The 13,356-nt window shown below is 43.2% G+C and overlaps 2 protein-coding genes across 3 annotated transcripts in view; one reads left to right on the top strand and one right to left on the bottom strand.

Moving 5' to 3' along the window:
• Positions 1-4,720: 4,720 nt before the first annotated feature.
• On the bottom strand, positions 4,721-6,780 carry LOC115901773. Its single transcript, XM_030944733.1, has 4 exons — positions 6,504-6,780; positions 6,073-6,350; positions 5,807-5,979; positions 4,721-5,146 (listed from the first exon to the last, which is right to left on the bottom strand). The coding sequence occupies exons 1-4, from the start codon at positions 6,778-6,780 to the stop codon at positions 5,056-5,058; spliced, it is 819 nt and encodes a 272-aa protein (XP_030800593.1). The 3' UTR covers positions 4,721-5,055.
• ZFAND3 (zinc finger AN1-type containing 3) overlaps positions 6,629-13,356 on the top strand; it is a 134,388-nt gene continuing 127,660 nt past the window's right edge. For both annotated transcript variants that reach the window (XM_030945297.1, XM_030945298.1), the window contains exon 1: positions 6,629-6,993. In XM_030945297.1, the coding sequence (XP_030801157.1) occupies positions 6,924-6,993 (70 nt within the window). In that variant the 5' untranslated portion in view covers positions 6,629-6,923. The remainder of the gene's footprint in view (positions 6,994-13,356) is intronic.

Below are 13,356 nucleotides of genomic sequence, written 5' to 3'. Positions count from 1 at the left end.
TGGATACATTATGGAGGGGAGCAGGCAGGGGCAGCAAGGGAGAACTGTCAGCTCTCATTTCACGTTCTCTAAGACCTTTTGTCATTGAACTACCAAACACTTTGGTAGTTCGTCTCATGACGCCAAGCAATTAAGCCTCCCTGACACTGGAGTGTTTATGAGGGAATTACTGCTCATCTCAGCCGTGCTCAGAAACACCAGGTCAGAAGTCAGAGAATTAATAAACTTGTTGAGGTGCCAAGAAATATGTTCAGTTGCCACATCCCTGGGGCTGACATCTTCAGAGCAGTGGAAGAAAGAGCAGAAATAGTTATATTCAAATAGATTACCAGGGGCAGGCACCTTCCAATCTAATGAAGGTGAACTTTTTCATGTTTATACAAGATGAGAGTTTTATAATGCTTCTTTATCTGTGTTGCAGTAGGACCCAGAAGACATAGGTGCAGACAAGATCCCTTTGTGCCTTATGAAAACCCTGAAGACGGGTAAAGAAAACAGAAGAAATATATAAATATTACTAATATTCTACCTTTCCATTTAACCATATTCTTTCGGCCTAAGCTGCTTTTTCAAATGGAGGGACATGTATAGTGCTTTATTCATTTTTATCCCTGCAATTTATAAACCAAGTAGCTGCAGCAATGATTTGAGATACCACTCAGGTATCTCAAGGTTAAGCAAACCTGGACACTGTGGCAGAGGAAGCAGGTCCTGGGAGGTGCTTAAAGGAGCACCCAAGGCATGAGTTCTGCAAGACAGACTCTGCATCTGTTGCTATATTGGGAGTTGAGCAATGTGAATGCTATTACTAGATCTGCAGGTGCCTTCTTGTGTGACCCGAGGCAGCTTGTTTCACTTTCCAAAGCTGCTTTCCTCCTGGTAAAATTGCTGTCACAATGCTTACCTTTTTTTTTTTTTTTTTTTTAAGAAGTACTGGAGATCATTTGCTAAAAAGAACATTCAAAGGCTAAGATTGGTCTTTGCTGAGTCTGCCATCCAGCACCAGGAAATGCCTAGCACAAATTCATCATCATTACAGATTCATAAGTCTCCTGGTTTCTAATAATAATGAAAGTTTCACTTATATAGAACATAGAACCATTGCATCATTTAGGTTGGAAAAGACCTTTAAGATCACTGTGTTCAACCGTCAACCCAGCACTGTCCCAAAGTACCACATCTACACATCTTTTAACATCTGCAGGTTTATTTTTGTGTGAGTGATTTCGGTATTAGTTGCTGTCACCATACTCTGTGAGGTCACTACTCAATTTTGTTTTCTAGGCATCCTCACTCCTACTAAATCATGTCTAATATTCTGATTTTTTATTTGAAATACATTATCTGGCATTTTTAGACTAGCCTAGAATATTTGTTTAATTTCACTCCAATTTTTCCATCTGTGCTTTTTTTCCAAGTGCCCTAGATTACATAAGGGGCAGGAAGGGGAAGAAATACATGTCTGAAAAAAATAGAAGTATTATTAATTGCCTCTGGGTTAGTCATAATAATGCAAATTGCAACTGGTTAAGAATTTTCTCTTTAACCTTGGACCTTCCATCCAGCCATTAATTGCAAAGAAATAGCACTCTCTTACTCACAGTAATAGCAACAGCAGCAGTTTTTCATTTCTAAAACCACCATCCAATAAAGACTCTTTTACCAGAGTGCCCATGAGATTATTGTTTCCATTTGAGAAAACGAAACTGAGGCACAGAGAGACTTAAAATAACCAGAAGAATGTCCAAGTCTCAACTCCAAATTCTGTATTGTAACTATTTAAAGTTGTCCTTTAGTTTTCAAGCTTATGTTTTATGTTTTAAAAAGACACAGCTGAAAAAACCTCCAAATCTGTATGACTCATAAATTGATAATTCATGGCTGATATTTTGATTTAATTTTTTTTTTGCTTTGTCAACACAAGCAATGTTAAAAGCCAAGATGAGCTCAGTTTGCTTTCTTTAATCTGGAGACTTCCTTGGAGCAGCAAAGAAAACTGAGTTGGATTCATTGAGGCCAAGCCAGAGGCTAAGGTGTGGGCATGTCTCTCTTCAGACAGCTTGCACTGACACCTACCTTAAACTAAACGAGTAAGCAAAGGCTGAGGCATTCAGCTGGATCACACCCTGCCAGGCCAGGTGCATACAAACCCCAAGGTATGCGTTTCAAATAGAGAAAATGAGGTGAGCTATGCAGCAAAGAGCAGGCACTTGCAAGCCTGGCAGCCTCAGTCCCCATTCAGCCACCCTTTGGCACGAATCAGTCACTTTTTCTGGGATCAGATCTATGTTGCTGACTTGCTGCAGGTCAATGCCTTCATGGTCTGCAGTCCATGCCCTGGGCTCTAGTGAATCATCATAATTGTTCACTTTTATTGTTTGCTATGGCTAGAGCTCAGACATGTCCTCTCCACTGCCCTTTCCCACATGCTCATTTTATTTCGCAGCCTCAGTACAGGTTTTAACAAGAATGATCTTCCAAAAGAAAAGTCTTCACTAAGAATATCTGCCTACTGAAGAGGAATTAAAAAGTGGTGATTATTTCAATCAGTTCAAGAGTCTCTCAAACAGACTGGCATCACGAGTCACTTTTATCATTTCATGGTAATTTAGATCTCAAGATGAGAAGGAAGATGTACAATACTTGTGACATTCTCCACCTGCTCCACTTTACGGTTGTGCACATGTATTTCAGTCAAGCAATAATGTTTATACTAAAATAAACCACCCCCAAATGTTCTGATTATATACAAGTACAACCTTTTCTAGTGTAGTGAGAAAAAAAGGGAGCTCTTGAGAAACAATGCTATTTAATTGATGCTTCTAAATTTGGTGGAGTTGTGCCTCCTGATTCTGTGAGGTCTATTATCTCATCTAATCCTGCAATGGGGTCCTGCTGAGAACGAGCTAGAAATGAACCTCAGTGAGAGGCTAAAATCAGACTTTACCATGAGAACACTTTCTGCATATGTCCTAGGTATTTATCTCCTCAGAGAAATGTTTCTATTTTTTACTGAATTCTGTGTGTCCTGCTAGCAATACCTTCTATTTTTGGTGACAATTTTAAGAATGTATGATTATAAGCTCTCCCCAAATGGCCAGACAGTAAACATTAGATTTTTCAAGTATTTCAGCATCTGCAGCCTGTATTTTGGCTGCTTTTCTCTGTATTCTCTGAATTGTCTGCAAAAATATGCCTGGAGAATAGCTGCAGGGTCACTCATTAGAAAGGATTAGCACCTTCCCCATCTCTTTCATGCATTCAGATTCACAGAACTAAAATTGCATGAGCTGTTTCTCTTGTTATGTACTTAAACTGTTGCTCACTATTCCAGGCACCAGTCCTCTCCAAATTACCTTCCCATCACTCAGGAGGTTTTTCCCCCACCTAATGCATGTTTACAATGCATATTTGCTTCCAAAGGCTGAAACATGCTTTGCTGCATCTGGATCATTTGATAAGTTTCTTCATATGAATATTCCCAGCCCTGGAACCAACTAATATGCTACCTATCCCTCTATGTATCTCTTAAGTGCTGGTCATCCATTTGTCTGTGGATGCTTGTACATTATTGAGAAAGCATCCAGAGCCTGCACTCTGGATCAAAAAAAGTCAGAGAAAATGTCAGCACTGAAACTCCTCAGGGGCCAGAGGCCTGTCTTAGGAGGAGATCTGTTGGAGGTTGGATCTGAATGGAGGTTGCAATGCCCTGTTCATGACAGCATTAATTTTAGATCAGCTGAACCAGTTTTCTCCTTGCCAGCCTCAAATAAGCATTGCTCAGCTGTACCTCCCCTTGCTGTCCCATTTCAACACAAAAACACTTTCTGGTGGTTGCAAATGGATGGATGTGATTAGCAGACACATGACACAAATCAAAACATTAAAGGGTTTAGAAAAACAGGTACAGATTAACATACTGAATTTTCAGGAGACAATGCAGAACTGATACATTGGTAATTTTCTGTTGTCTAGACAAAGTAGGAAATATCACAAATATACAAAAACAGTGTTGCAAAGGTCATACTTAAAAATAAAAAAGGCCAAATACATTATTACAAACATGACATGAAATCAAAGCACGTGCTCCCCTCTTCTGGATCCCATAGTATTCAGCTGCACTATAATCCTGAAGCCTATCATGTGTGTCCCTGAGATTATTCTTCCTTAGGGCATTGGTAGCAGCCGGTTAGTTGTTTGTGTATCTTCACTGGCAGCATGCTTAGTAAGTGTTTGCTTTGTGTAACAGCATTGTCCCTAATTCATGCTTGTGTTTAACTTTGGAGTGAAGTACCACACCCTTGCAAGGGTTTTTAAAAATCTGAACTGCTTGGAAAACCGGAATTTTGACATAATCCCAACATCACTTTACAAAATTATAGAATGGCCTGGGTTGGAAGGGACTTAAAGAGAGATCATCTAATCCCATCTAATTCCAACCCTCCTGCCACAGGCAGGGACACATTCCACTAGACCAAGCTGCTCAGACCCCAATCCAAGCTGGCCTCAAACACTCTCAGGGATGAAGCATCCAAGTTTCTCTAGGCAACCTGTTCCAGTGCCACTCTCATAGTTAAATATTATTTTCCTATTATCTAATCTAAATCTACTGTCAGTTTAAAGCCATTCCCCCTTGTCCCTACATGCCCATGTAAACAGACTCCATCTTTCTTTTAGACTCCCTCCAGGTGATGAAAGTCAAGGTTTATTTGAGGTGACACAGAAGTACTGAGCAGAGAGACTGCTTCTGCACAACATTTGTAATAGTCGGAAGCTAACTCAGTATGAGCTTACCTTAATAGCAATTATAGACATAAAGCCTATTAGATCGTCTTTAAGAAGGCACTCCTTATCTGAGAGGAGTTTACAGCCTCTGGTAGCAGTGCAGTAACCACCAAAAAGAGACCATTTCAGCTTCCAGCTGACTTAGTGGCTTAAAGGGCTGAGTTATCAAGGCCAAGGACACTTTTTTTGCACGCACTCACTTCTCTTGGTACCCTCAGCAGCTCAGCTTTGTCCTCAGAGAGCTTTGCCAAGGGAGAGCCCAGGTGCTGGTCAGTGCACAGGGTGGTTTGCAGCCACAGACACTTCAGAGAGGGCAGGCAGTTGCATCAGTTGGGAGTCAGGCAACCCCAGACTAGAACGGCTTGAAAAAATCACCACCATTAGTAAACTGTCAAGGACCAGCCTTTTCACAAGTAGTCTTGTTTACATGACTTCAATTAAATTCCAACTTTTTATTAAAAAGTTTTAAGCATGTGTGTATATGTACTTCAGTATTGCTTTTTTTCTGTCATGAATTAATTTGATAGAAGATGCTTTAGGAAGCTTAATACCAAAACCATAACATCTTTGTCAGAATTAATTAGTTGTTCACAAAGATTCACATACTCTGAACTTTGTTAAGAATGTTTATTGTTTTAAAAGTTTAATAACCTTGGTTTTAAATGCAAAGCAAAAATCAAAGTATAAGGCAACAGCAGTCAGGAACAGATCAAAATTCCTCCTTCATTAATGCCACACCAGTATTTTTCCACACATTTCCCACTCAGATCTGAAATTTCTGGCAGGGAGAGGTGGGAGCGGTCGGCACTATTTCCATTTCACAGACAAAACCAAGGTACAGAGAGCGCAAGGCAGTACCTTGCTGAATACTATTGGCTAAACCAGTACCAGAAGTACAATCCCCATTACTCAACCCTCAAGTCCAGGTGCTGGAAATTCCCTTCTCCTTTCCTGTCCATCAAAGGGCGGCAGGCAGTAATGACCATGCCAGCTGTACTCTTCCCTCCCTGCCATCCCTTACCTCTTGCAGGTCCCAGAGCACGGGGCGGGCGCGGCCTGCCTTGTCCCGGCTGCAGCCAGCCCACAGCTCCATGTCCTCATGGCGCTCACCACAGGCGAGGAGAGCCCTGAGTACGTCAAACACCTACACGGCTTTAGTTCGGACTGAGGTAACCGAGGACGAACAGCTACAGGCTAAAAAGACAAACAGAAGGCCAAGCGTCGCCCTCGGGGCCCTCCAGACCTCTCTCCAAGCGGAGCCCCAAGGGAACAAGTCCCTGTCCTCACCCCGCACTGCACCGGAGCCTCCCAGCCTCCGGGGAGAAGTCCCGAGCGCGCACAGCCGGCCCGGCCCCGGCACACTGCGCTGGCAGCGACCAGGACAAGTGAAAGATATTGAACAGCGTCCCTCGGCGAGGCAGGTCCCGGCACAGCGGGAACGGCAGCCCGGGACGGGCCCGGCCCGGCCCCCCGGGACCCGCTCCCTCCGACAGACTTCCGCGTCAGGGGCCCGTCTGCGCATGTGCAAGCGGCACCAGCACCCCCCACCCCGCGGCCGTCCCTGGCTGTACCATTGTGTGCCCAACGTATGGGTAGAGGCAAAAGAGGGCAGTGGCTCTGCGGGCCTCAGCCCCGCCTGGGACTCATCACTGAGAATCTTGTTCTCTTCTCGAGCCTATGGGTGCCCTCTAAACTCGCTCTCCACCCAGTTCCCGCACGCGATCCTCCCCAGCCTCCCCCGGGGATGTGCTGTGGTACATGCCGCTCCCAGCTGATTCGGTGGCTTGACGAAACCATCGCGCTCAGGACGGGGGGGGCCGCGGTGCCGAAGGGGGGCACGCATTGTTGCGCGAGGGGCCGAGCGGCGCTCCGGGGAGGGCGGGCGCGCGCCGCTGTGGCACCGGGGCGGTCACCGGCACCGGTGGGCGGGCGGCGCCGTCGTACGGAGCTCCGCGTCCCCGTGCCGCCGCGTCTCCGCTCCCCTGCCCGCCCCATCGGCAGGGTGCGGCCGGGCCCCCCGCGCCCCTCCCCTCCGCCGCCACCCCAGTGGTGCCGCCCGGCTCCAGCTGACCGGCCTGGAATCCCGGCCGGGAGCCGCGCGCCCCCCGCCCGCCGCCGCCCCGCGCCCCGGCCCCACCATGGGAGACGCCGGCAGCGAGCGCAGCAAGGCGCCCAGCCTGCCCCCCGCTGCCCCTGCGGCTTCTGGGGGTGAGCCGGGCCCGGGGCTGGGCTGGGGCGGGGAGGGAGGAAGGGGTGCGGGCGGCCAGGCGAAGGGCGAGGCTGCGGGGGCCGCGGCCGGGCAGGGGGGAACGGGCCGGGTCGTAACCCCCGGCGCCGGCGGTCGCGGGGCCCGAGCCCGCAGCTCGCCGCGGGGAGGGGGCGGCCCCGGCCCCTGCCGGGCGGGCCGCGGGGGTTCCTCCCCTTTGGAAGAGGGATGTCTCCGTGCCTGTAGGTGCCGGGTCCCGGGGGCCCGGACCGCGGTGTCCAAGAGGCAGCGGGTGCCCCGGGGGGAGGCGGCTGCGCTGCCCCCGGGCGCGGAGGGGGAGGGGGTGCTGGAGCCGCCCGCGGCCCCCCCGCCGCCCGGACACCGCGGCCTTCCCGGCAGCCCGGCGGGGGAGGCCTGACCGCTTCCCCAGGCACGCAGGTTTCCTGGAGAGGCCGCCCCTCCTCTGGGGCTGCGGGCTGCGCTTCGGGGCCTGCCTTCAGCTCCTCAAAGGCGCAGCTGAGTAATGCGGGCCCATGGGTGCCCTGCCGGGTGTCCCTGACACATCCCTGCCCTGTGCCCGGCAACCGGGAGCTGTCGCTGCGATTCACGCAGGGCAGCATAACTAATGAGGGAAAAAGGCTAAGGACAAAAACATACTTCGTTCTCCACCTTGTGAAAGCGAAGTGGTTCATAATAGATAAGGCCCTTGTTAGCTGCTTGCTGATACCCTTTATGAAGAAGGAAGTAGGGGTCATTCCTGTTTGCCAAAGGTGGAAAAAAAAAGAGTAAATCTGTTCCTTCCTAAACTACCACCTCTAGGGTCGTGTCTGTTGAAGATATTTCCGTTACTGATTTTTTAAAAAAATCACTCGTACCATGGGAGATGGTGTTCTAGCAGATACACATCATCATAAAACGTCTTTAGTGTCTATCATAGCAACATTAGTCCCTAATGTTCTTATTTATGGAAAATTCATAGAATATGTGACTAAATAGACTTTTGAGGGCCCACCTGAGATTTACACTTGTCTGTGATTGCACCTTCTTGGGATTTATGTCATGCAATTTAAGGTACTCTGGAGAAGTGGAGGCTGAGAGAAAAAAGATGCAATAAGTCTGATTTAGTGATGTCACTGTAGGGTTGGTTGGTTCATTGAAGTGGCAGGATTTTAAACGAAATCCCATTTTTTAGTATTGACAGAAGCCTGAATTGCAACAAATGCCATGGCCCAGTTGGGAGTGATCTTACAAGCGAGATTATAAATTCATAGCAAATTATTTTGTTTATTTTTGTTTTGCTAGGCTCCCATATATGGGTCTGATATTTTTTGTAAAATAGTGGAGAACAAGTTTTTGCTATCTCTAATGCAGTGCACTGACTTCTGTAATGTGATACTTATGGGAGAATCGTGGAAAGTTGAAAGTGAACTTTTTCTGTGGGCTCGACTTCTTGGCTAGTTCAGCATGTTTTGATAATGAGAAGAAAATCTGGTGCTTTGTGTTCAAGGATCTGCTTAATGGTTACAGGAGGCTCTCAAGAAAACCCATTGCCTTTAAAGCTAATTTTTTTTTTAAACATGCTTCCCTTGCACAAGCAGATATCAACTGGTTTTTTTTTTTTGCCTTCCCGTTTTTTTCCCTTCAGAGTGCCATCCATGCAGGGGTGTTTTTGTATGATAATTTTGAAAGACAGCAGTGTGGAACAAAACCCTCACTTTTTCCACTAATACAGTGAATGAATTAGCCCGTTTTTATGTCTCTTTAAGTGTCTGCCAGGTGCATTTCAATACACAGTGACAAAATAAGTATCTATTTTTCCACTTTAGAAAATGGTCCCGTCAGTTTTCAGAGTTGATTGCTGTACTTTTCAGTGCTGAAAAAGCTTAAGTGACTACATGACCTTATTTACCTAGGCCGTGCTAGTGCTTGAATGGATTGTCTGGTAAATCAGTGCAGATGTGCCTTGCTATTGAAGTTGCATTGTCAGGAGTTCTTAAGGGGTTACAGTTTTATGCCAGCTTTCTGAAGGAAGTAAGTTGTGATAGCAGAAAGACTTATATTTGTGTGAAGTTCAAATTCTGCTGCTCTAGTTTTCAAGTAGGGTTCCTAGAGCAACCCCTGCTCTAGCTAGGGTTGTGACATATTTTAATACAGCATCTTACCTGTGGCTTTCATGTCATCTTAATGTCTGTTAAGTCACATTTTGGAACAACAGGGCCAGTACATTTAAAGCTATGAAAAGTTATGAAACTTGTAATTTGATGTCGTAGTTTCCATTGAATTTGTAAATAAGGTAGTGTAGAGGTATTGCTTTATGTTTTTGGGTCCCTGTCAGTGCAGTGGCTGAGAGCCCTTTCACAGTTCTTGAGTGAGCCCAGGTAAGCAGCAGGGCAGTTTTGTGTCTGGGGGTCAAACAATAAGGTCTAGATTTTACCAAATATAGAAGATGATGCCTTTGTTTTTTAAAACTGATTTTATATAATGCCTATAGGACTCTTTGCAATAAGATGCATGTTTTCTGCAGTAAGCCACAAAGAAAATATTAAGGAAAAGACTGAAAGAATTATTAAAATAGAGGTAAGCTATGGGTTACTGTGCTAAAGCTTGCCCATTGGTTGAACAGGGATAGAAGCAGCTCCAGAGACACGTGTTGATAGTGATGGCATGCAAAGAGATTACAGGAGCAGACTAGTATGTGCTATTGCATTGAAGCTGGAGGGGTTCTTCTTTTAGAAGACTTGGGTTTATATTAGAAATTCAGATCCTCTAGGTTTCAAGAATCTCTAGAGACTGGAAAACTGCTAAACTCTTGATGTTTCAAGATCTGAGAGACTGAAAAATGAACAGCTGAAAGAAGATACTTTGAGTGAAGCTGTTAAGAACTTCTGAAACATCTGTTTAAGGTCAACAACTAACATTTGCTTGCCTTTTGTTGAAGATCATGGAACCCATCCTTAAATCTGCAGACTTGCCCTGCTTTTTACAATCTCCAGTCTGTAATTTCTGCTCAAGTAAAGTTTAAATGGAGCACTGAGATGATCTTGATATTTTACAGAGTAATTTCACTTACCCAGATAATCTCAATTGGGAAACCTCATCAGTATTCATGTTATTTATGAAAAATCCATACAACTTAGTGTTTGGAAATATTTTACTCCTCTTTCTCCCTATTTTTATATCTTCAGCTTCAGTCATTAGGAACTATCTCACTATTTATTGGAATAGTCTTAGTATACAAAGATTGGAAAGGGTTCAGTATGCAAGTTATCTTAGATTTCTTAGTCTAAAATATGCTGTATTTAACTTCTGATTCTTATGACCTGGAAAAATGCTTTCTTATTTTCCTGGTTAACAGACCAGAGAATTATAGAATTGTAGAATTGTAATGTTTATGTTTTCTTAGACTACTGGATTTCAGAAGCCTTTCCCTTATGATGTGTATGAGCTCAAGGTTGAAGATTTCATAAATACATGAAAATATTACTTGATGTATTATATTCCAGTTAAGCATTTTTGCTTATTAGAGATGAGGCTGATTCTTTAATGATGTACATGTTGGCAATTTCCCTTTGACTTTTAAAGATCTCGATGAAGGTTTCACTAGTGAGTGAAACCATCGGGGGGTTGGGGGTACTACTGTTAAATGGTTATATGCATAGAAGGGACTTGTAAGCTGGTGGTAGCCTATACTGTGAAAAGAGTATGTCAGAGAGGGTAATACTTTTACAGTTCTATTTGTACTGTGGTGACTGCTGCTTGTCATTTTTATTGTCCAGACTGATACCATACCACTGCATTTAGTGCCTTAGAACCAGAAAAGAAGGAAATATGTTAATAGACATAAAACAAATGAATTCCATTCTTGAAATGGTGGCAGCCAGCAGGAAGTTGATTGAAAACACAGTATGATTAGTTTCATCTCATCTTAGTTCTGGCAACTATAAGATTCTGTAGTCAGCTAAAACTGATAGCAATATTATTTGAGAACATGCCAGCAGGGCTTTTGCAGGATGTTGCCATTTGGTCTGCCTTTTTCTGACACTGCATGCATCATATGTGTGATGAGACACTGTGCCCCAAGCATTCTGTGCAGGCCCAATTCAGAGTTTATTTCTGAGTCTGAATTTTCCAGTCACTTATGTATCATCAGATCCTTGTCATGCCAATCTGGCTCTTTCCTCAATTTTGTTTGCTAAAATTAAACATTTGATCAAATGGTGAATCATTTAACTTAAGCATGATGAATTTGTGAGTGTATATCACCAAAGCTTGCTTTTAGCTTCTAAACAAACAGTGGTTATATACGTGTGCCATTTAGAAGCCTCTTTTTTGACTAGTCTTTTCTTTACTTTTTTTGGTGATTACCGCTATTCATTCCATAGGAACTCTGAGTGTTCCTTTTTAATAAACACTGTCTCATCTCACAGGCAGTGTAGGTCATTGTGAATGCATAATGCCTGCCTAAACCTAATTTTGCTTTAATTGTTGTTGCAACCTCACATAGATGTTCCTAAATGAAGCTTGAGTACACTGTTGAAGTATGTATCTTTCCCTCTGAGAATCTGTTTTCACTGGGCTTGGATCATGCAGTTCCTTAGCCAGCATTTCACTGGCTGGCACTTTGGATCAGATGCTGGAGTAAGCATTGAATTTGTCAGTTTATGAGACAGTGTACTCTATTTTGCTCTTAGATTAAGACTAAAAATACCTTAATATTCTAATTTTTTAATATTATGCATGAACTTATATAATACTCTGTTAAATTTTTGGATAAAAGAACTTGAAGCAGTTTATATTTAAATCCAGCACTAACTGCTGTAATAATATATCTATTGGTCTGTTGCAGAAATGGAAGTGACAGATTACTTAACTGAGAAACAAAGACTCTGATGAGAAATTGATTTATTTACAACTTTCTTACAAAGTGCTACAGAGTATGATAAGGGATGTTGGAGGCACTGAAATTATTTGCTTAGATCCTAATTTTAGACTGAGAATTATGAGATAGAGAAGCTTCTGTCTGAGGAGAGAGTGATGGTGAAAAATTGAGCTTTGTCATGTTCCCCGTTTGAATAAAAATATGCAGGATAAAGAATGATAAATTGTGATTTCCCTCAGTCATAATTCAATTAGAAGGACATATAAAATAAAGCCAAAAGTATAAATTTTATCCACTTTTTTGTGCAGCCAGCTCTTGCTTCTTGCAACTGCAGTTGCAAGGTATCACATTTTTGCTAAGTTTTCCATTTGCTGTAGAAGCTTACCTTGTGAAATGGGACTTATTTGCACTTGAAGTAAAAGCAGATGAACTGGATTTAATACTTTAACTGTAATAAACTCTTTTCTAGGAATGTGAAAACAATGCTTTCTTTTGCAGTACTTAATGGAATAGACAAAACAGAAAGGAGATTTTGTTACTTAATGAAAACCAGCTGTTCTGGATCAGACCAAAGATACATCCAGCCCTATTTCTGATTTGGGTGATAAGTGATGCTGAGGGAATAAGCATAAGGACAGAGCAAGCATGCAGTGATGCTTATCTTGGTATACCTCCTTTGCTTCTGGCAGTCTGACATAAGGTTGTCCTCTGTTTTATAGATTTACAGCTTAGTAGGTCTTACCTATTTTTCAATAAATTTGCATAATGAATTGGTGAGGCCATATGTACTCTTGACCCTTACAAAATCCTGCAGGAAGACGTTCCATAATTTAACCATTCTCTCTGTGGGAAAAAAAAGTAATTGATTCTGTTTCTTTTAAACTTGCTGTGTGATAATTCTAAGAAGTGAATAAATTCAAACAGCTGGTGTATGAGGGCGTTTTATTTAAGAAGATCCAAAAATAGGCCTGCTTGATTAAAAATGTCTGTTGACGTAGTGCCGCCAGAATTTGAGGAAAAAGGCCTCTTGCTTAAACCATGAATTTATTCAAAATCTATGTATAAAATGTTTTGTAAATATTTTCTGATTTTAAATGGGTGCTATGTTGATTATAGACAGGCATATCCAGCACCTTTTAATCTAATTGTAACTTCCTCATCTGTCACAATGAAATTCACTATCATAGCTGCTGTTCTTACAAGTGGAACAAACAAGGAAGAAGTAGATTGTCCTCCTTTTTGAACTTGGAGGAGTTAAAAGTTACTGTGTCTAGGTCACCTTCCCAGTTTCTGTCTTGCCGTGTGACAGAACCTTATCGTGTCTTCTGTAAACTGTGATTAGTCAAAGCTATTACTGTTTGGGCAGTGCTGGCAATTATTCCACAGTTAGTGCTAGGAAATATCTGTCTTAATGCTAATTATTAAAATGTTCAAATGTTGTATGGTACCATAGATGTGTGCTATGTAATGCTTCATTTTGATGGAG

The sequence above is a fragment of the Camarhynchus parvulus genome, chromosome 3 (genome assembly GCF_901933205.1).
Source record: "Camarhynchus parvulus chromosome 3, STF_HiC, whole genome shotgun sequence".
In the NCBI taxonomy this organism is placed as follows: domain Eukaryota; kingdom Metazoa; phylum Chordata; class Aves; order Passeriformes; family Thraupidae; genus Camarhynchus; species Camarhynchus parvulus.
The sequence above is the reverse complement of the archived record's forward strand: the minus strand, read 5'-3'. Positions and strand labels throughout refer to the sequence as shown.

What these genes read in the sequence shown, in the direction of transcription:
- LOC115901773 (XM_030944733.1), bottom strand. Translation starts at nt 6,780, where the DNA reads ATGGGGCGGGCAGGGGAGCGGAGACGCGGCGGCACGGGGACGCGGAGC. An exon ending in GGGAGGCTGGGGAGGATCGC is followed by an intron (nt 6,351 to 6,503) that starts GTGCGGGAACTG and finishes ACAATGGTACAG; the next exon opens with CCAGGGACGGCCGCGGGGTG. An exon ending in AGGCTCCGGTGCAGTGCGGG is followed by an intron (nt 5,980 to 6,072) that starts GTGAGGACAGGG and finishes TTGTCTTTTTAG; the next exon opens with CCTGTAGCTGTTCGTCCTCG.